This window comes from Moschus berezovskii, chromosome 1 (genome assembly GCF_049115385.1).
Source record: "Moschus berezovskii isolate FMDL1 chromosome 1, NW_MosBer_1.0, whole genome shotgun sequence".
NCBI lineage: Eukaryota > Metazoa > Chordata > Mammalia > Artiodactyla > Moschidae > Moschus > Moschus berezovskii.
Window position 1 is genome coordinate 99,958,396 of NC_142460.1, and position 22,541 is coordinate 99,980,936.

Consider the following 22,541-nt stretch of genomic DNA (forward strand, 5'->3'; position numbering starts at 1 on the left):
CAATAAACATAAATGATCACAAGTATTGCAATTTTTCAACAATATTACACTATAATTTTTGCTAAGATATTAGCAAGAGGAAATAGCATCATATGGTTAATATAAATACTATGCATTTTTTCTAATATAAAACAGCTCCACTATTTACTAAAAAAAATTTTATAAACCTATTATAACTTTTGTCTATATAAAGCCCAGGTTGAATCTTATCATTTTTTTAACAGTACATGTTTTTAAAGCACATAGATTTTTCAAAAATACTAATTTAAGAGTGATGCCCAAGCTGCCTCCTACCTTGCAAATTTCGAAAAACTTCTCACTTGTGTATTTCATAGGGTGCTCAGTGAAGGTAGCATAAGGCATCTCAGTGGACCACGGATTCCAGCGGACTAACAGTGGCTGTTGCTCAGGACTCCCCCAGTAGATCCTAAGGCCTTCTCCTTGTCTCCTGCAAGAAAGAATCTTTCCCTTAGGTTAATCATCTTCATAAGATTAAACCAAAAAGAAAAGGATGCAAAGGAAATGTACTACCCCAGTCAGCCTTTGTACTGATGCTGAGATAAGTGGCTGACCTACCAACTAGCTGAATTCTTCCAAGGAAGAAAAGGATGGGATTTGGTCTCACACACGATGAGCCAGGGACAGAGAGGCCTGGTGTGCTGCAGTCCATGGGGTCATAAAGACATGACTTGGCAACTGAACAACAACAATATGATCAGTTCAAGGTGTTGTTGAGAATTCTGTAAGTTAATGCTTGGTTGGAAATGTGACTCTGGTGTTCTGGACAGAAACCAAGGCTGGAAATAAGGATACTGAAGTTATGCCAATATTCTGATGGTCAAAGTTAAAAGAGAAAGAAAGAAAGAAGAGGCAAGGTGGCAGGACAGGAATTGAAACATGGAAGACATAGTCAACATGGGAGATGGTTTCAAGGAGAAGGAAGATAATAACAACTACAGCATCTACCAAGCAGTAAAACCAGGCAAGAAATGACTGAGAAAAGACATTGGGACTTCTGTAGTAGAAGGGTATGTTTGATCTTTAAGAGAATTGATGGCCAATTCAAAAGGCCCTGTGACCTCAGCTTTTATGTCTCCTGGTTCTCTATTCTCTGCACACATTTCATCCACCAGAACTGCAGCAACAAACATGCCAGAGCTCTGCCTGGTCACAGTTCTGATCCACAGTATGTGGGCGGCACCACTATCTTTTAGAGGCCAAGTCTATTTAGTCAACCCAAGTGCCGAGCAAGAGAAAGTAGGTTTGGGAGTGATGATAGGAGGGGAGTTGTGGGAGGGGAATGTGGTCTCAGTGAACAACACGTCTGTAATCTCTGTGGCTTCTTCTTTTTGCCTGTACCCTTCAGAACTTACAGTTTGTGGTTTTAGACATTTCTGAATGCAAAGAGGTCCCTGGAGGTTAAGCCAATCTCAGGTGCTTCGCATTCAACAAGCTTTAAAACTGTTACCTGTAATTCTAAGCAGCCCCATGGAACATCACAGAGCTCTCATTTCTTCTAGAAATTAAATCCTGGGATCTAGAAGGAAAAACCAGAGCTCAACTGTGATGCCTTCACAAAGCTGTCACTTCCTGTATTAAGGATAGATTCCTTTGGGAATGTCACTGTGGTTTCCAAATGTTTATCCATGTAGAGATGTGTATAAACACAATCTCACACCTACATATAAAACACCCCGACTGGCCTAAGCTTCTTCTTACGAAAGGGAAGTAAGAAAACCGCCTGGAACATTCTGCTGCCCAATTCTCAGATTTTTGATGATTCTATCTGAAGGCTGATATCCAGCCTTTTTTTTTTTTTTTTTTTGGTCCTTAATCCTTTGCCCAGGAAGGAGAAAAAAGAAATGAAAAGAAAGAAAAATTAAAATATCATTGAATATCGCTAAATTTCCCTTTCTACTGGTTCATTTTCTTAGCTGCTATACTGGCTTCCTTGGTGGCTCAGAGGGTAAAGAATCTTCCTGCAATGCAGAAGACATAGCAGATGGGGTTCAACCCCTGGATATGACAGATCCTCTGGAGGAGGAAATGGCTACCCACTCCAGTATTCTTGTCTGAAAACTCTCATGGCCAGAGAAGCCTTGTGGGATTCAGTCTATGGGGCTGCAAGAGTCAGACATGACTGAGTATACACACTGACATTTATCTACAATCCCAACCCTCCCATACTTTACTTCATTCCTTTTTTTCCCTGGCCTGATAATAAGCCTTAAACTCAATGAATATTCTATGCATGCTGGTTAATGGAGCATTCTGGCTTGAGTCCATTAAAACAACCTGCATGATACAATTATTTACTACTTCATATGTCAATTTATGTGCTAGGTGCAATTTTCCTTTCATCCAAAGGGGATGAAAATCTGCCCAGATAGCTTTCCCAGTAAATATAGTTTATATTCTTTTACTTTAGGGAAACCCCAAAGGAAGTTTAAAAGCATGAAATTCAAGAGGGATCCTATTTCTAAGCAACCGATCAATTTGAGTGTGGCAATGCCTTTCAGAAATGTAATATACTACTTCCAAATAGACAAGTTCAGCCAACCTTCTCTCCTGAGCTCTAGAGGTGATAGCTGGGAAGAGAAATCTACAACTGAGCAATTTCTCTAAAGGTAAAACTAAGGTGGTATTTCTCAGCAAATCTTTTAGAACTAGAGTGCCATAAAAATGTGTCATATTCTGTCAAATATCACTAAGGCAACTGTGGAGAATATGACCAGGAATGCTTTATTAAACAGTTACATGTGGTACCATGGGAGTGGTCATCCGAGGGGAGAGAATAGCATAAAAAATGCAATGAACAGGAAGTCAGGGAGTGCTGTGGAAGTCTTGGTTCTGACACTTAATGCTATGTGACTATATAGTCAATCTCATTTCTCTTTCTGAATCTCAGTTTCCCCATATTTCCTTTAGGGTGTCTCCACGTGGTGATATTTTATGACCTCAGTAACTCTATGTAAATGGTGTAGACAGCTATTGTCATGATGCTACTAGCATTACCCAGTCAAGGACATACAAGATCTACAAGAAACCTATGGACTGTGGCTTCTTTAGTTTAGGAGCATCAAATTAGCCCCAATGAGGAGAACACATCTTCTGCTGCAAAACCCTCACCCAGTACTGTTCCATCACTCCTCAGGAACTTTAGCACCTACCACAATGTTTTACAAACATGGAAAAGAACAAATCAGGCACCATGTGGTGAAATAATAGTTTAAGGTTTATAAACTGTAGAATCTCAGAGCCAGAAGGGCTTTTGGAAGATAGAACCGAGAAAGATGAGAAAACTGAGTCTCAGAAAGGACTAAGGCTATCCTGAAGCATCACCACACACAGGGGTGACCTGGGGATAGCCCTGGTCTCTCAAGATTCCATTTAGGGGTCTTTTCACCATCCTGGGCTATAATTACAAAATACATCCCAAGTTAAGCTTCTGCCATTACACAATGCAGCATCATTTCCAACAGACACAGAGGTAAAAGAATTGCCTGAAGGAGCCAGCCATAATCTGTGGGCACAAAGCCTGCCCAGAGATCCCAGCTAAAGGTCAGAAAGCCCTGTCTCAAAAGGAGCTGTAAATTTTTATATACTCTTAACATTAGCAATTATGACATTATAGGAAAATAAGTTAGCCCTAGAAGTATAGGGGGAATTTATAAAAATGTTATGTCACCAGGGTGAGAAGATTAGGTCTTTCTCACTGAGCTGCTCTGTTCAAATTAATCAACATAGGAGCATAGTCCCAGATAAATAATGCCAAAATCAAATTATTTAGCAAAGAAAATTTGATAGATCAGTTCTGGGTGTTCATTGGAAGGACTGATGCTAAAGCTGAAACTCCAATACTTTGGCCACCTCATGCGAAGAGTTGACTCACTGGAAAAGACTCTGATGCTGGGAAAGATTGGGGGCAGGAGGAGAAGGGGATGACAGAGAATGAGATGGCTGGATGGCATCACCGACTCAATGGACATGAGTTTGAGTGAACTCTGGGAGTTGGTGATGGACAGGGAGGCCTGTCGTGCTGTGATTCATGGGATCGCAAAGAGTTGGACACGACTGAGCGACTGAAATGAACTGAACTTGGGTTTCACTAGTTTTATGTCTTTGGACATTTCACAATATCTTTCTGATATTTAGGTAACCACAGTGTCATGAGGGACAAGAGAATAATAGATGAAAAAATGTTTTGTGTGCTGGGAGGTTCTGTCCAACTAGCAAATATTAAATCCCTATCATGTACCATAATGCTTACTGGGTACTGTTAGAGGCTTTCTTTTTTTTATTTGACCCTTATAAGCAATTTTTTAAAAATATGTACCATAATGCTTACTGGGTACTGTTAGAGGCTTTCTTTTTTTTTATTTGACCCTTATAAGCAATTTTTTTAAAATATTTCGATAGAAACAGTGAAGTTCACTTCACAGGAAATAAGATAAAGAATATGACCAGGTTTAATCAGAACATTATCTGAGTCTTTAGCGCAGAGAAGGTGCTAAAGTCTTCTATGATTTACTTCACCTATTAATCCCTTTTCCTCCATCTGATTCTGAGTCACAGGGTATATCTTATATGTTCATCTTCTGCTTCACATAAGTGTATTGATGTATATAATTTCCTGTGCATGCTCAGTCACTTCAGTTGTGTCTGGCTCTTTTCAATTCCATGGACTGTATCCCACCAAGCTCTTCTGTCCATGGGATTCTCCAGGCAAGAATACTAAAGTGGGTTGCCATGCCCTCCTCCAGGGGATCTTCCCAACCTAGCAATGATGGAACCCACATCTTTTATGTCTCCTGCATTGGCAGGCAGGTTCTTTACCATTAGCACCACCTGGGAAGCCCATATGATTTTCTGCTTAGACTTAAATCTATCAGAGATACTCTCATTCACCTTATGATAACCTTTCAATTCTGTTCTTCAGACAGAATAAGCACAGTTCTGTAAAACTTTTCTAACAGATTAAAAATCATCTTTTAAATCACCTTAGAGATGGTTCTCTGCAACATTCCTAAGCTGTTGATCTTCAATTCCATCATTTAATCAGCAAATTCTCTGTGTGGTATATTATCAGGAGTAGAGAAATGGATAAGGTTCAATCCCTGAACTCTAGTGAAAGTGTTAGTCACTCAGTCGAGTGCAACTCTTTGTGACCCCATGGACTGTAGCCTGCCAGGCTCCTCTGTCCATGGGATTCACCACATAAGAATCCTGGAGTGGGTTGCCATTTCCTTCTCCAGGGGATCTTCCTGACCCAGATATTGAATCAAGATCTCATGCATTGTAGGAGGATTCTTTATCACCTGAGCCACCAGGGAAAGTCTGAACTCTAGAAGCCCATGATCTTTTACTTTCGTCTGCTTCCCAGGCCTAAACAGGCACAGAAACCGGAATGTCCCATTACAGAAGCCCAGAAGTTCACCTATTACAACTTGTGTTCCCACTTTCTATCCTCAAAGAAACCAGCTGGATTTGGCCTCCATTACGGGCTTCCCTGGTGGCTCAGAGGTTAAAGCGTCTGCCTCCAATGTGGGAGACCCAGGTTCGATCCCTGGGTCGGGAAGATCCCCTGGAGAAGGAAATGGTAACCCACTCCAGTATTCTTGCCTGGAGAATCCCATGGACGGAGAAGCCTGGTAGGCTACAATCCACGGGGTCGCAAAGAGTCGGACACGACTGAGCGACGGAACGGAACCACAGAAGTGGAAACAAGAAGGTTAATATACCTTTCACTTCTGGTAAATTTCAAAACCTCACAGAAAGGCACAGAGGTAGAAGAAAAAACCCATTAGGACTCATAAGAACTTGGTGGAGGAAGAGGGTATATAACAGCTAAAGATTGTTAGGATCCTAGTATGACTGTGTTGGAAGGCTCTTTAGAGGTGTGTTTCTAGTTCTTGCATTTTATAGACATAAAAACTGAGGGCCAGGATTTTCAAAGACCAGAGTTCTTCCTTTAGTCATGTTAATTACATGTTTGACTCAGTGACTCAGACGCAGAACTCTACTCAAATACAGTTGCAGGCAGGGTGGAAGGCCCAAGCAATTACTACTTTAAATCATCACGGCAGCTCAACAGATTTTCCTCCTCCACCAAAAAAAAACCAAAGGCATATTGAAGAGATGAGGCTTATACAGGAGAAGCTATCCTACAAGGTCCAAACGACCAATCATGGAAAACAAATATAGTTTAACAACACAAAAAGGAGTTCAAGTTCAATGGAGGGAAAACTTGCTTCAATTTCAAGCTTTTTGAGACATGAATTATGTTTGTCAGAAGTCATTTTTAGCTGAACTAGAAAAACATGCCAACTAGTCTGGGTTAATTTGCTCATTCCACACATTTTTCTGTCCTCGGAGAAAACTGTGCATCCTTTTGCACAATGTGATACAGTCAACATCCTTTCCCAGGACGCCCCCCACCCCTGCAGCTTCCATCCAGGCTTTCACAGATGCTGAGCTGAGGTATAAAGTATCTGTTCAAAGCATCGAATGAGGAGGCCAGTCCGCAGAAGGAGAGGCATGGTGGCTTCCATGACTACCTCGTCAGCCGCCCCTCCTTCCTACTCATCTTGAATCTCAAAGCTCCACCACAGAATTAAAAACATAGCTCCAGGCGGCAAACTGAGATTTATGAGGAAGCGCAGACATTAACTCTTGCTCTAAACGCAGGGCGTGTGCTTGTAAGTAGGGGTGAGCAAACAGAGGGAGGCTGTGCAGGAGGAGTGGGGAGGGCGGGCAGCCAGGGGTAGTTCAGAACAACGCAGTGTTTTCTAAATGGCTCCTTTTCCCTACCTCCCGGTCTGTATTGTTGCAAGTCAGGCTTCTAGGCCCCTGAAACGTTAGTCCCTTGCTTATTTAATCTGCACAAAAGCAAGACAGGGGTTGGCACCCTGGAGGGTATTCAATGCTCCTCTGCTCAATGAATGACCTCAGACGAAATATTTTCCATGACAAGAACCCAAAAGACGCTGGCACAGAGTCAGACAATAAGATCTGCGGAACGTGTTTACATTCTCTCCGTGTCCCCAGGCTGTTCCAAACCCATAGGCAGGTGCTGCCTTTATCTGCTCTCTTTGCTCACCTGGCTCCCTCCCAGAAGTTTCCAGGGCCTTGGGCTCAGGGAAATTAACCATTTACTGGCATGGGGAATCAAGAAAGTTCGTTTCATGATGGAGAGGTCAGTGATAAAGTAAGAAACAGACCAACAATGTCTATAAAGAGAGAACTCAGGAGTAGTGTGGTGCTGGGGTAGTAAGTCTGAGTATAGTTAGGAGGCCTGCATTCAAAAGATGGATATATTTGCTGAATAACTTAAAACATTTTCTTTTGTCTGGGCTCCAAGGGTCCTTTGTGAAAACAGGTAGTTGAACTAGATCATTTCTAAGGTTCTTTTAAAGCCCAATATATTATATCTGTGCAGAAAGACCAAAACAATTTTTATTACAGTCTGGGCTTCCCTGATGGCTCAGCAGGTAAAGAATACACCTGCAATGCAGGAGACACAGGCGATGCCAGTTGGATCCCCGGGTCAGGATGATCCCCTGGAGAAGGAAATGGCAACCCACTCCATTATTCTTGTTTGGAAAATTCCATGGACAGAGGTGCCTGGTGGACTGTAGTCTACGGGGTCACAAAGAGTTGGACATGACTGAGCACAGCGCACAGCATAGCACACTTTCTAAATGTTTGCATCCCCACAGAAAAGTGAAAGTCGCTCAGTCGTGTCTGACTCTTTGTGACCTCATGGACTATATTGTCCAGGGAATTCTCCAGGCCAGAATACTGGAGTGGGTAGCATTTCCTTTCTCCAGAGGATCTTCGCAATCCAGGGATCAAACCCAGGTCCCCCGCATTGCGAGCAGATTCTTTACCAGCTAAGCCACAAGGGAAACCCCTTGCATCCCCCCAGAACATCTGTGATAAAATCCTAATGCCCAAGGTGATGAAATTAGGGAGTGAAGCCTTTGGGAGGTTAGGTCATGAGGGCAGAGGTCTCAGGAATAGGATTAGTGCTTTTATAAAAGAGACCCCAGAGAGGACCTTCATCCTTCTGTTATGTGAGGACACAGAGAGAAGGCATCATGTATGAGTCAGAAAGCAAGCCCTCACTGGATGCTGAATCTGCTGGCACCTTGATCTCAGACTTCCCAGGTTCCAGAATTATTAAATAAATTTGGGTTGTTTACAAGCTATTCAGTCTCTGGTGTTTTGTTATAATAACCTCAAAAGACTAAGACACTCTTATTATAAAACAATAAAGGCATTGGATTAGATACCCTCTAGAAGACACTCCAATAAGGCACGTGTCTAGCATTTCTGACCAGAAAGAGACAAGGATTATCTACTTGTGGGTTTCACTTAAATGACATAGAGAAATATTTTACTTTCCAGAATTGATATGAATGGATTATTTGGATGGATGTCACTTTAAAATTTACATTCTTATTTTCTTATACAGTTTATATTCAGTTCAGTTCAGTTCAGTTCAGTTCAGTCGCTCAGTCGTGTCCAACTCTCCGCGACCCCATGAATTACAGCACGCCAGGCCTCCCTGTCCATCACCAACTCCCGGAGTTCACTCAAACTCATGTCCACAGAGTCGGTGATGCCATCCAGCCATCTCATTCTCTGTCGTCCCCTTCTCCTCCCGCCCCCAACCTTTCCCATCATCAGGGTCTTTTCCAGTGAGTCAACTCGTCGCATGAGGTGGCCAAAGTATTGCAGTTTCAGCTTTAGCATCAGTCCCTCCAATGAACATCCAGGATTGATCTCCTTTAGAATGGACTGGTTGGATCTCCTTGCAGTATAAGGGACTCTCAAGAGTCTTCTCCAACACCACAGTTCAAAAGCATCGATTCTTCGGTGATCAGCTTTCTTCATAGTCCAACTCTCACATCCATACATGACCACGGGAAAAACCATTGCCTTGACTAGACGGACCTTGGTTGGCAAAGTAATGTCTCTGCTTTTTAATATACTATCAAGGTTGGTCATAACTTTCCTTCCAAGGAGCAAGTGTCTTTTAATTTCATGGCTGCAATCAGCATCTGCAGTGATTTTGGAGCCCAAAAAAATAAAGTTTGACACTGTTTCCACTGTTTTTCCATCTATTTCCCATGAAGTGATGGGACCAGATGCCATGATCATATATAACAAATGGCCTTCATAAAGGAAAACATTAGAGGATCGCAAAGTATTATGCAGGTCTGAATATTCGCCTCGGTACCCTTCTAAACTTCAGTCTCTGTTTTGGCAAAGGCTTAGTAAAAATCATCCTGAACCCTGGATTTTAAGACATGAAAAGGATTTAATATTTGTGTGTGTGCTATGTCCTTCACTGCTTAATTTTGCCAAAACAGAGACTGAAATTTAGAAGGGTACCTAGGCGAATATTCAGACCTGCATAATACTTTGCGATCCTCTAATGTTTTCCTTTATGAAGGCCATTTGTTATATATGAACAGTAAGGCTCTTGCTCAAGCTCCAAAAGAGTCTGGACTGCTAAGTTTATTAGTTCTTATGTCAGCTTTCTCTTCTCTCACCATCAGGCATTTTCTTGCTGCTATCAATATTCTCGACTCCAGTAGTTCTTCTTTCTAATTTGCTATTTCTATACTTCTATTGACAGGCTAACTAGGAATGCATTCCTATTGGAGTCACAGGTAAATAATTAAACAAACAAAAAACCCTCTTTCTCAGGCCTTTTCCTAAAGGGAAATGTGTCCATTTTATAGCAAAAGCTTTGGTTTCACAGATGCCACTTAAATGGAAAGTTAATCCCATAAAGTAGAGAGTAAATTAGTTTTAGATAAAGGAGAAGAAACTGGTTCTTTTAGTCTTGGGCATCTAAATCCTCATGTTTTAGAAGTTCCATTTGGTGTTCCATGCTTGTCATGGTGAAACAAATTGTGATCCTAGGATTCAAAATGATAACCTGCTTGCCGCTGATGAAAATGACATGAAATTTGTCATACTTAGAGACATACTCTGGTAGACTAGTGTTATATTCTTTACTCGGAATCTCATATTCTGATTCTTCCTTTAAACCTTTTAGACTATACCTTCCACAATATTTAACAATTGTTCTGAATGTCAACTTTATCAGCAAATCCCCATTAACTTTCCTCTATAAAGTTCAGAGAAATTATTCTGGATAAATTTGTAAGACTGAGTTAGGAACATCCCCTAAGAGTTGAATCAAAGAAGTTTAAATTTGTTTAATACATGTTTACTGATCTTCAACCTTGTGCCAAGTACCATGCAAAGAGTTTGAAGAACACATAACAAGTCTTCAAAAAACTCAGAACAGCTTTGTAAAGTAAGTGGTCTTTAAACTGGGATTTGATGGATGTGAGGACTTTGATAAGTCAAGAAGGTGATTGAAAAAGAAGAGCATTAAGTACATTGAAGACAGAGGAAATCATGAAAGCTAAGATCCAGTTAGGTTGAGGGTAGAGAAGAGAATCAGAGAAACAGAAAATTTAAAGTATGTGTCATGATTTGTATTTTTATAATGTTCTTATCTATTTCCAGATGTGCTACATATAAGTCATATGAGTAATGGAATACCAATAAACCATGAAAAATAATGAAATAATGTCATTTTTAGCAACATGGATGGACCTAGACATTATCACACTCAGTGAAGTAAGTCATAGAGAGAAAGACAAATACCTTTGATATCACTTGTATGTGGAATCTAAAAGAAAATGATACAAACAAATTCATTTAAAACAGAAACAGACTCACAGAGAAAATAATCTTATGATTACTATAGGGCAAAGGGTGGGGTAAACTAGGAGTTTAGGATTAACAGATACATACTACCATATGTAAAATAGATAAACAGTAAAGACCCACTGCATAGCATAGGGAACTATACTCAGTATCTCGTAATAACTGATAATGGAAAATAACCTGAAAAGGAATACATTTTGTATATATACATATATATATATAACTGAATCACTTTCCTATACAGCAGAAACTAGCACATTTTTACAATATAAAAATGTTATACTATATATAACAGCCATACCTCTATCAATTTCAAAACAACAAAAAAAAGAGGCATTTATCCCAACCAACATTAATTCTTCGGTGCTTTGATAATTTTGAATTGTGGTGCTGGAGAAGACTCTTGAGAGTCTGTTGGACTTCAAGGAGATCAAACCAGTCAATCCTGAAGGAAATCAATCCTGAATATTCATTGGGAGGACTGATGCTGAAGCTCCAATACTTTGGCTACTTGATAGGAAGAGCCAACTCATTGGAAAAGACACTGACGCTGGGCAAGACAGAGGGCAGGAAGAAAAGGGGGAGGCAGAGGATGAGAAATGAAACAGCATTCATTTCCAGTATTTAAAGCCAGAATCCAAGTCTCTAACCAAACAATTCAGCTTGCTGAGCCACTCTTACAGCATTTGTAGTAATTTCAACAATATGAAATGATTCTGTATCCTTCTCTTATATTTATCATCAAATGAATTGGGATCTGTTCAAAAAATAGAGTTGTATGTCCAAACCATGGTCATTGCCTTCACCATATCCATCTCAAAATGCATGGACAACCAGTTGTGAAATAAATAGACCCATGGTCTTTACTGTTAAAAATGAAAATCACAACACAATAGAAATATTCATTCCTCAGGCCAGATTAATCTGGCTGCTTCTTTTTCCTTTCATTAGTTTAGATTTCTGAATTTCATAGTTCAAAAATAAGCTCTTAAATTGGTCTCTGTTTGTTTAAAGAAGATGGGGGAGTCTACCCATTTTGAGATGTACATGAGATTTTTCAGAGAAATGTCCAGGACAGAAGGACTTGTACTTTTGCTTACAGACTGTCTATCTGTGATCCTGATCTGAAAGCACTGTACTGCAGACGTTGGCCTGCCAGCTCCTTATCGGGCCCCTCTGTGCCAAGAAGCCGCCATGTGTACAGAGGAGAGGTAACTCTTACAAAGTTACCAAGGGAATGCCACACAATAGAGGAAACAATTTTGAGTCAACTCCTTCTATTATCAATTGGGATATTGGCAAATTGTGTTTCCCTCAGGTTTGTGTAAGTTTTTGTCTCCTTTCTAAAAAGGAAGTTACTTTTGAGTGCCCCCAAATAACCAAGTTTCAACAAGCACAGAGCTAAGTTTAAAAAAAAAAAAATAAAGATTTCTGAGAAAAGCAGTTCCTGAATCTTATCTGTTTCCATTTGCTCTCAAGAGAGCTTGAGAGTAGGTAGTCTGGAATATATAAAAGCGCAATTAGAGAGACCAGTTACTACAAACTTCTGGCCCAGCTGTCCATGTACTGTCGCTGTGCTCAGTCACTCGGTTGTGTCTGACTCTTCCCTCCAGGCTCCCGTGTCCATGAAATTTTTCAGGCAAGAATACTGGAGTAGGTTTCTATGTTCTCCTCCAGGGGATCTTCCCAACCCAGGGATCAAACCTGTGTTTCCTGCATCTCTTGCATTGCAGGCAGATTCTTTACACCTGAGCAATTGGGGAGGTCAGCTTTCCATGGTCCTTTGGGAAACAACCACAACAAGGGCTGCCCAAGAAGTCAGTAGGCACATAAGACTCTGATAGATAGAACACAGAAACCCAGATTCTCTCCTAATACTGCTCCTTGGTTCATGCTCCAATGTCTGCAAATGCTTTGCCTTCTCCACTTTGGCAGAATTGAAATAGAATAATTTTAAGACATCTTATTAATGTGTCATATGCTTATTTTTTCCTTTAAGTTTATGAAAACACTTTCTGGGGAAGTTTATTTATGGTGTTTAATACAGTATGTTTTGTGGACAGAGCAAAATGTCCATCTCTAACTTCCGTACACAAACATATTCCACAATTAACATCACATTCCCTCTTGGTTACAGTGAGCTATTTAAACTGTTCAGCAAGAATTGGGTGTTCAATGACCTCTTCCATCCATGCCCCAAAGGCACATATTCTACCTATGACAAGTGAAACAGACGACAACAACAACAAACCCACGGTATTTAATGAAGTACTTTGACATAATAAAAGAAGTCACAAAGTTTAGAGAATGAAGTCCTGGGTTCAAACTTCAGTGCCTTCATTTACTACATGGTCTAGGGAAGTCACTTGAATCCTCATAGTCTGTTACCCGGTTTGCAGAATAGAGGACAAGAATGCCTACTTGGCAGAACAATTGTAGGGATATATGTAGAGTGCCTGGTGCCTCTCTACACAGGTTTAAAGCACTCCTTTAGCAAAACTCTGAAAATTAAATCAAAAGAAAAGAAATTTCTGAATTCTCTTGAAAACTCCTGCTAGTTTCTTTTGCAGTTTTGTAAAATCTGCCAAATCATAATTTGATGGGGAAGGGTGTATGACAAAGAAGGAACATGGTGTAAAATACTGAGCTATGTACAAAGTTGAGAAATTCTAGACATTTCCTGAAATGGGACTGATTTCCCCACATTCCACAGTGTATATTTGCTCTGAGGTCAGTGAGGTAGGTTTACTTGGGGTTTCTGATTTATCTTCATGTTACAATAGTATTACTTCACATCCATGTGAGCTTGGGGTTTATGATTTTGTTTGTATTTAAGATTCACCTCAACCACAGAACTTAATATTTCCACCCAGGTCTAGAGCAATGGTACAGATAGTACCCTGAGATCCTCCTTCTTATTTCAGTCCTGGTGTTCTGTCCTCAACAGGGAAGCTTTGCATACATGAATGAGAACAATTGGCCCACCATCTTTCCAAATTCCATCTACAGGTGTGCTCCCCAGATGGTCATCTCCTGGTCCCTGCTCAGGCACAAGCCCACACCCATTGGCAGCATTGCTCTTAGGAAGACAAACCCATTGAAGAGTCCACATAGGCCCTGAATGCAGATGCCAGGCTGTTTGGCACAAGAATTCTGGCACCTCAGGTACACAGAGCGGAGTCTAAAATAATACTTGACAAACATTTTAATATTTATTTGAGTCATCTGGGGACCTTGTTAAAACAAGATTCTGATTCAGTGGGTGGAATGGGTTGTGAGGGTCTAGGCTGTATTACTAATAAGCTCCCAGGTGATCCTAACACCACTGGTCTTAGTAACAAGTTACTTGGAGGGAGGGACATGGGCTATGGTTAGACCAATTGCTTTGGCCCTGAAGTCTTCTCATCCTGTAGGGATGGGCCCAACTAGATAAGGATCAAAGAAGAGCTGTCCATAGCGAGGACTGGGCAGGAGTCTGGGTTGGCTGGTGGAAGGCACAATGATTTATACATAATGGCAAGCAGGAATATAAGAGAAGACAGTTTGTTCCATTGGTAATCTATTTTTGTCTTTTTGCTTCTTTAGCCCCTAATCATCTCCAACTCTTGCGACCCCATGGACTCTAGCCTGAAAGGCTCCTCTGCCCATGGGATTTTCCAAATGAGAATACTGGAGTGGGTTGCCATTTCCTCCTCCAAGGGACCTTTCCAACCTAGGAGTCTGAGTCTGAGTCTCCTGCATTGCAAATGGATTCTTTTTACTGCTGAGCCACTGGGGAAGCCCTTGGTAATCTACAGTTCAAAGAAAAATCCAAAGGCAACAATTTAGACAGTTTTCTTATCATAAATGGAATTATCGAACAGAAGTCCTCAAGAAAATTCATTTTTTCAACAACAGAATTGAATTAGATTTACTTGCTTCTAATTTGGGGCTTCCCTGATGGCTCAGATGGCAAAGAATCCACTTGCAATGTGGGAGCTCTGGGTTCGATCCTTGGGTTGAGAAGATCCCATGGAGGAGGCGGTGGTAACCCACTCCAGTATTCTTGCCTCAAGAATATCCATGGACAGAGATGCCTGGTGGGCTACAGTCCATGGGGTTGCAAAGAGTCAGACGTGATTGGGTGATTAACCACACGCACAGATTTGTGTGAAGATTATTCAGATGTTTACAGTGATACAGCCTCATATAAGAGAATGTCCCTCAATGTGTGTGTGTGTGTTTTCTAAAACAACAGCAGTGACAACAAATGCCTCATCTTTCAAGCATTCCTCATTTGACAAGGTCAAAATTCCCTGACCATCCAAGTTACCCTCCTTTGAATGCATTTCAGTTTTCCAATGTCCTTATTAAAGTATGAGACCAAGAAAGGAAAACAATACTCCAACAGTGATTTAATGTCAGCCCTCTATATTTTTCCAGAGGCCGTATATCTGCTAATTTAGCCAACAACAACATTAGTTGTGCTGGTGACTTATCACATGGCTGACTTATTACCTGGAGTTTACCATCAAATACAGTTTCTAATTTCTGAGTCTTTTTCACACCTGCTGCTGCTAAAATATTTTGTGAAGAGTTGATTTTTCAAATTGACTTTGGAGAAAGTAGACATGAAAAATATAGCTCAGAGTTAAATTCCATCTTTGGCACCTGATCTTTCATAAAGAAGCTTTTGATCAGAAATTATAAGGCAGAACAAACAAACCCTTCTGATGACTTATTTAGGCTAAAAGCTCAAGGCAAGAGCAAAAGGAATTCAATGTGCTACCTTATGGTAAGAAAAGTATTGAATTGCCAGCTTATCATAAATGTACATCCATTTTAGAAACAGTGCTTGAAATAGGGGAGATAGAGCCCCAAACAGGCGAGGGAGAGAGAGAGAGAGAGAGAGAGCAATCTCCTATCCTGGCGAGAGTTTGAGAAATGGCTTAAGTATGAAAAAAGAGATAGTTCAAAAATGAAACCAAATAGATCATCTTCCCACAACATAATTAGGAGGTGGCAGAACACTTCAGTGCCTGACAAATTAATCCCATTTGCATTATGAGCCTTATTCAAAATGCTGTAAGAGCCACAAAGTTGAAGCATGGTCTTTAATTAATCCTGCGTCATGCCTAATACAGTAGTGTACACCCTTGGGAACTTCTCATCATCTGCACATACGTGCAATCCCCTAAATATTCTTCCAGTCTAACTACAGCTGCCTTCTACCACATCCCCACATATTTCTGCAGAGAGTAGAGAAGAAATGAGTCTCAAAAATCAAAATAGCTTCTTCATAATAATTTAAAGGTCAGACAGACCAAGGCTCTTTTTGTAATCAGAGTGATGCCCAACAGAGTTTATGTTAACTAAGTACTGAATACTAAACAAAAATGAATTTTTATTTAAAGCCACAGAGAGAGTGGAGTTTAAAGATGTAGAGGGTTGAATTCTATCTTAGCAACAGTATTGTTCATTCAGCAAATGTGAGCTCAGTTCAGTTCAGTTCAGTCACTCAGTCGTGTCTGACTCTTTGCAACTTCATGGACCACAGCACACCAGTCTTCCCTGTCTATCACCAATTCCTGGAGCCTGCTCAAACTCATGTCCATTGGGTTGGTGATGCCATCCAACCATCTAATTCTCTGTCATCCCCTTCTCCTGCCTTCAATCATCCCCAGCATCAGGGTCTTTTCCAATGAGTCAGTTCTTAGCATCAGGTGGCCAAAGTATTGGAGCTTCAGCTTCGGCATCAGTCCTTCCAGTGAATATTCAGAACTGAGTTCCTTTAGGATGGACTGGTTGGATCTCCTTGAAGTCCAAGAGCCTCTCAAAAGTCTTCTCCAACACCACAGTTCAAAAGCATCAATTCTTCGGTGCAAGCTTTCTTTATAGTCCAACTCTCACATCCATACATGACTACTGGAAAATCCATAGCTTTGACTAGATGGACCTTTGTCAGCAAAGTAATGTCTCTGCTTTTTAATATGCTGTCTAGGTTGGTCATAGCTTTTCTTCCAAGGAGCAAGCATCTTTTAATTTCGTGTCTACACCATGTGCAGTGATTCTAAAGCCCAAGATAATAAATTCTGTCACTGTTTCCACTGTTTCCCCAACGATTTTCCATGAAGTGATGGGACTGGATGCCATGATCATAGATTTTTGAATGTTGAGTTTTAAGCCAGCTTTGAGCTCAGTGGGACCAAATATTGCCCCAGTAGAATTCACTGCAGATAAGCCAGGGAAGTCCTCTGCATTAGGTTGTTCATAGTCTACTGGGAAAAACGTATGTGGTCTAAGAAAGAAAGGAAGAGAGCCACAAAAAGAAAAGCAGAAAGTGAGATTATACCACTGACTTAAGTATCAGTGAATCCTGAAAGAACAATTGGAATATGAATGTATAATAAGAAGTGGGTACCCATAGATGAGAAAGTTTATTACAAATAGAAGGCTATGATATACGGGCATGAATGTGAGACAGTATTGGACTTTTTCTACTTCTCACTCTAGGCAGGATAAATATTGAGAATTTTCCTTGCACTTAAGTCTTTAACCAGTTGCTCCCTGCTCTAAAATAAGCGATAAACCCTCTCTCCCTTCTGCCTCCATTATGTACCTCTGTGTGTGAGTGTGTGTTGAATGATTGAGGGCAGCACAGAAAAGGGGAACATTCATGTTCCGCATGGAGGCACATTGTATGTACATGGCAAACTCTCTCTGGTTAAGTCATGGTCTGTTATAATAAGAAACATGGCTGCTATTTATGCATCAGACAGTTTACACTCATTGCCTACACATCTTATGGCAGTCTTTCAAAGCAGGTATCACTTTCTATATTTATGAGGAAATTGAAATGCAAATAATTCACAAAACCTAGTTGAAAGTAGTGAATTATCACCTTTGGTCTATTTGACCTCAAGGCCTATGTGCCTCCCCCACAGCTTACTCTCCATCTCTACAAAAGCAGTAGAGGGAGGCTGGCAGTAGGTTTTACCCAGCCAAATTCCCCACAAAAATCATGTAAAATGCAGAGGTTTTCAATTATGTTGGCTTATCAATATAATTCTACCTTTGCTCAGTCTCTCCAACTCAAGAAGTAACAATGGCTCCCAAGCACAAATTTTACTATCTTGTATGGTGATATTGGGGCTTCCTTGGGCTGCAGTCCATGGGGTCGCTACGAGTCAGACATGACTGAGCGACTTCACTTTCCCTTTTCACTTTCACACATTGGAGAAGGAAATGGCAACCCACTCCAGTGTTCTTGCCTGGAGAATCCCAGGGACGGGGGAGCCTGATGGGCTGCTGTCTATGGGATCACACAGAATCGGACACGACTGAAGTGACTTAGCAGCAGCAGCAGCTGGTAGCTCAGATGAATAAAGAATCTGCATGCAAAGCGGGAAACCTGGGTTCTATCCCTGGGTCAGGAAGATCCCCTGTAGAAGGGAACGGCTACCCACTCCAGTATTCTTGCCTGGAGAATTCCATGGATGGAGGAGCCTGGTGGGCTACAGTCCATAGGGTTGCAAAGAGTTGGACACGACTGAACGACTTACACTTCCATGGTGATGTGGCAGACTTCCCATGTCTCACTAGTGGTAAAGAATCTGCCTGCCAATGCTGGAGAAGTAAGAGATTCATATTCGATCCTTGAGTCAGGAAGATAACCTAGAGAAGGAAATGGCACACACTCCAGTATTCTTGCCTGGAGAATCCCATGGATAGAGGAGCCTGGTGGGCCACAGTCCACGGGGTCACAAAAAGTCAGACACGACTGAACATCTGAGCACATATAGTGATGTTATGTCATCAATCTGGCTATTACATAATCTAGAATTAATTCCAAGAAAAAGTTTGCTTTTTCTTTTTTTGTTTTTCTTTGCTTCTTGTTTTTCCCATCTGTAGGATCTCACGTATCACTGCAGAGGCAACACAATCTGCATACTGAATCCCAAATCTCCTTCACTCTTATTCTTCTCTAGAAACTTAAACTTCAGTTAAAATCACCAGTTATTCCTCCATGGACAGAACCAGCCGGTGGGAAGGTTAAACAGATAATGAGGCATTCACACAGATACATTATACATCTGATACAGACATGTATCAGCCATCCCTTGTTTTTAGATTATTGCATCATATTACCAGAAGAAATTATAAAGCATTGCATGGAAAAAGTTGTATGTTCCAGTTTGACTCAAGCCTACTACACATGGCTGAAGAAATCAACTGAGAAGTTGGACTAGAATCAAGTAAAAGAAGGTATTGAAAACTACACAAATGAGTTTATCCTTATCCTATAAGATATGATCTGATAAACAACTAGGAGCCGAGGAAAGCTTTTTGTAAGGGTAGAGATATGAACTTGACCACGGTATTGAAGATTTAGTGGCACAAACTTGAGAGGTAGGATGGATTTGAGAGACTAACAAGTAAGTGAGATCAGTTAGAAGTGTCTGGATGGAGAAATCATGAAACCTGGATCAAGGCAGTAGCAAAAGAAAAAAAAGTATATCTATATATATATATATATTTTTTTTTTTTTTGAAGTACACTTCAGAGTCAAAGGTAATAGATTTGTGACCTCCAGTCGGAGGTATCCTTGAAAAATTGTTTACTTCACCCTTCTCTCAACTTTCTGATGGTCCTGAGGTTTTCATCTTCAGGGAGTAAGGACACAGTGATGCCCTTAACTGTAACAGTCGCGCAGGTCTGGAGAGAGACGGATTTATTCCCGGACCTGCTGAGTTTGCAGAGTCCGTGGTGTAGCAAACCCAACCTTGACATCCCTCTGTTTCTTTTCCTGTTACCTCTTTCCCCACTCCCTCAGCCAAACCCTCTCCAGGAGTGAAAAAGCTCTTCACCTATCCATGCCCCCAATCCAAAGGCCCTCGATTTCCAGTGCATAAGAGAAAAAGGGAAGTGGCTGGTTCCTGCATGCACAATGCCGCCAGGGCCCTTCCGTGTCTGGGAAAATAGAGCTGGGTGATGAAGGCTTTCCATCCACACAGTCCAGCTTCCAGCTCCGTGGAAACTGGGAGCCAGTCTAGCTAGGGACACTGCCAGAGGAGCCACACATCACCTCATTTATAACCCAGGGAACAGCAAAACAGACATGGGTGGTACGGAATCTCTTCTCACAATCTGGCTTCAAGTCGCCAACTTTAAAGAAAAGAAATTCCTCATGAATGACATAAGCCAATTACAGAGCTGCCTAAACCAAGCCCAAGTTCTGAAACAGAGGCCACAGATTCCCATTAGGTGGAGGGATCTGAACAAGGGCCAAAACAAGCACATTCGGTACCCTAGGATGCTCTAGTTCTGGGCTCTCTCATAGGACAGTCCAGCATTGCACCCTGAAGATGCAAGTGCCATCGTCTCCTCATAGCTGAGAGTGTCTTTGCATGCAGTGCTTTGCAACCTCCGTTCTATAATAACCTGCCAGGCTTCTTTGCTCATTGCCATGTTACTGGACTATCTTGTCTAATATCTTGCCCATCCCAAAGGACACGTGAGAAAGGACTGAGATTTGGATAATTAGTCACCTTAAAGCATTCTCTCAGTTTTTGTAAATGTGTATGTTTTATTTTACATAGAATTTTTTTTTCAGCCTAAAACCATTATAAATTTGAAGAATAGGGAAGAAGAAATTAAGGTGGTGGTAGTTATATATTAACTGGTCACCTATCATGTGCCATGATCTTTATATTATTTCTTTTAATCCCTCACAACTTGGTACGCCATATATGATTATTCTGGTATTTCATAGATAAGGAAATTGAGCATCAGGGAGGTGAAGAAAGTTTTCCAGTGTCACCCAGGTAGCAAGTGGGAGGAGATACACACCAGCTCCAAAGTGTGGTGCCAACCTAATATAATTGCTATTTTTACATAAAATTTCATGGGGGAGTGAAAAACAAGTAGCAAGTACAGAGAAGCAAAAAAGCAAAGAATACAGAAAATTACATCTAATCCCACCACCCAGAGATAATCACTCTTAATATTCTGTTGTAAATCCTGCAATTGCAGAAGTTTTAACTCCCATTTTGGAGCTCTTGCACCGATGCTGCAGAAAGCTTTCAAACAAATCACATCTTTTTGTTATATTCAGAATCATCAAGAAAAATACAAAAGAGATATTTTCAGAGTTTTTAAAAAGTGAATTTGAGAAGTAGTCAACAAGGCCTACAGTGTCCTTGAATGCTGCTGGAATCTGGAGAATTAAAAGCATCGGTGTTCTTTGAGTATCTGTCTTCAAGAAGCTCCCTTGAAAGGGAAGCCATGAGTATGTAGATGTCACTGGGAGTTCTCTGAAACAGCGGCAGATGGATCCAGTGTGTCTTCCAGAAACTTGTTTTGTGACTATGGCCAAGAAACAATGCCCCAGGCTACAGTTTGTCCATCTCCCAGTTGGTGTTTATCACTTACCCTGCTTAATGATCAGGGTTGTTTTCAGGAGTTCATGAGATAAATATTTATGAAAGCCCTTTGAAATAAACAAAGCACTATGCAAATGAAAGGTAATTGTCAAAATCGCTAATAATTAAGCACTTGACTTCTGAGATGAAGATTTTGCCAAGGGGTTAAGGGAGCCATGATACTAGCCCTTTAAAACCCTAAACCATAAATTAAGTGGCAAAACTGTAATCAAAATGCTACCATAATAAAATCATACCTTTTGGTAGGTGTAAAATATGGATAGTAATAATAATGATCCTGATAATAATGATGACTAATACCTATTCCCTTTGGCATCATATTTTCAAACACTTTGTAAATGATCTGCATGGCTTTCTCAATTAATCCTCAGAATAACCTTTGTCAATGTACATTGAAAATGAAAGTGTTACTCGGTTGGTCGTGTGTGACTTTGTGACCCCATAGACTGTAGCCTGTTAGGCATCTCTGTCCATGGAATTCTCCAGGCAAGAATACTTGAGTGGGTAGCCATTCCCTTCTCCAGGGGATCTTCCCAACACAGGGATCAAATTCAGGTCTCCCTCATTACAGGCAGTTTCTTTACCAACTGAGCCACCAAAGAAGCCCAATCATCTCATGAAAGTGAAAGTCACTCAGTCGTGTCCAACACTTTGTGAGCTCGTGGACTATACAGTCCATGGAATTCACCAGGCCAGAATACTGGATTGGGTAGCCTTTTCCTTCTCCAGGACATCTTCCCAACCCAGGGATTGAACCCAGGTCTCTCGCAATGCGAGCAGTTTCTTTACCAACTGAGCCAACAAGGGAAGCCCAAGAATACTGGAGTGGGTAGCCTATCCCTTCTCCAGTGGATTTTCCCAATCCAGTGGTCGAACTGGCATTTCCTGCATTGCAGGTGGATTCTTTACCAATTGAGTTATCAGGGAAGCCCAGTCATCTCATAGTACTTCATATGTATTCAGTGCTGTATTAGACATTTAATTAGTCTCAGTTAATCCTTACAATTCTATGAAATACAAAATAGCATCATCTTCATTTTACAGATGAAGAAACCAAAGGAAAGGGAATATCAAAGATATTCTGAAGACTATATAGTCAGTATATGGTGAATGTGAACTTAAACCAACTCTCCCAGAAGGGTGGGAGAGTCCAGGCTCTTAATCAACATTGAAGCACAATCTGGAGTCATAATCATTAAAATGAAAGGTGATAAAGACCCAAAAGAGGACTCAACAGTGGAAATGGAAAGAGTTAGGTTTAAGAAATGCAGCAAAAATAAACTTGACAGAATTTTAACAACCTGATTAGATTGGCAGGAATAAGGAGAAAAAGTTAAGATGAGTGGTTTTTCAAGCCTGGATAAT

The 22,541-nt window shown here is 40.9% G+C and overlaps 1 protein-coding gene across 1 annotated transcript in view; it reads right to left on the reverse strand.

Annotated features, from left to right (window-relative positions):
* The window catches only part of TPRG1 (tumor protein p63 regulated 1), a 156,231-nt gene that overhangs the window by 16,473 nt on the left and 117,217 nt on the right, over positions 1–22,541 (reverse strand). Inside the window, exon 5 of the mRNA XM_055408077.2 lies at positions 295–448. Within this exon, the coding sequence (XP_055264052.2) occupies positions 295–448 (154 nt within the window). The remainder of the gene's footprint in view (positions 1–294; positions 449–22,541) is intronic.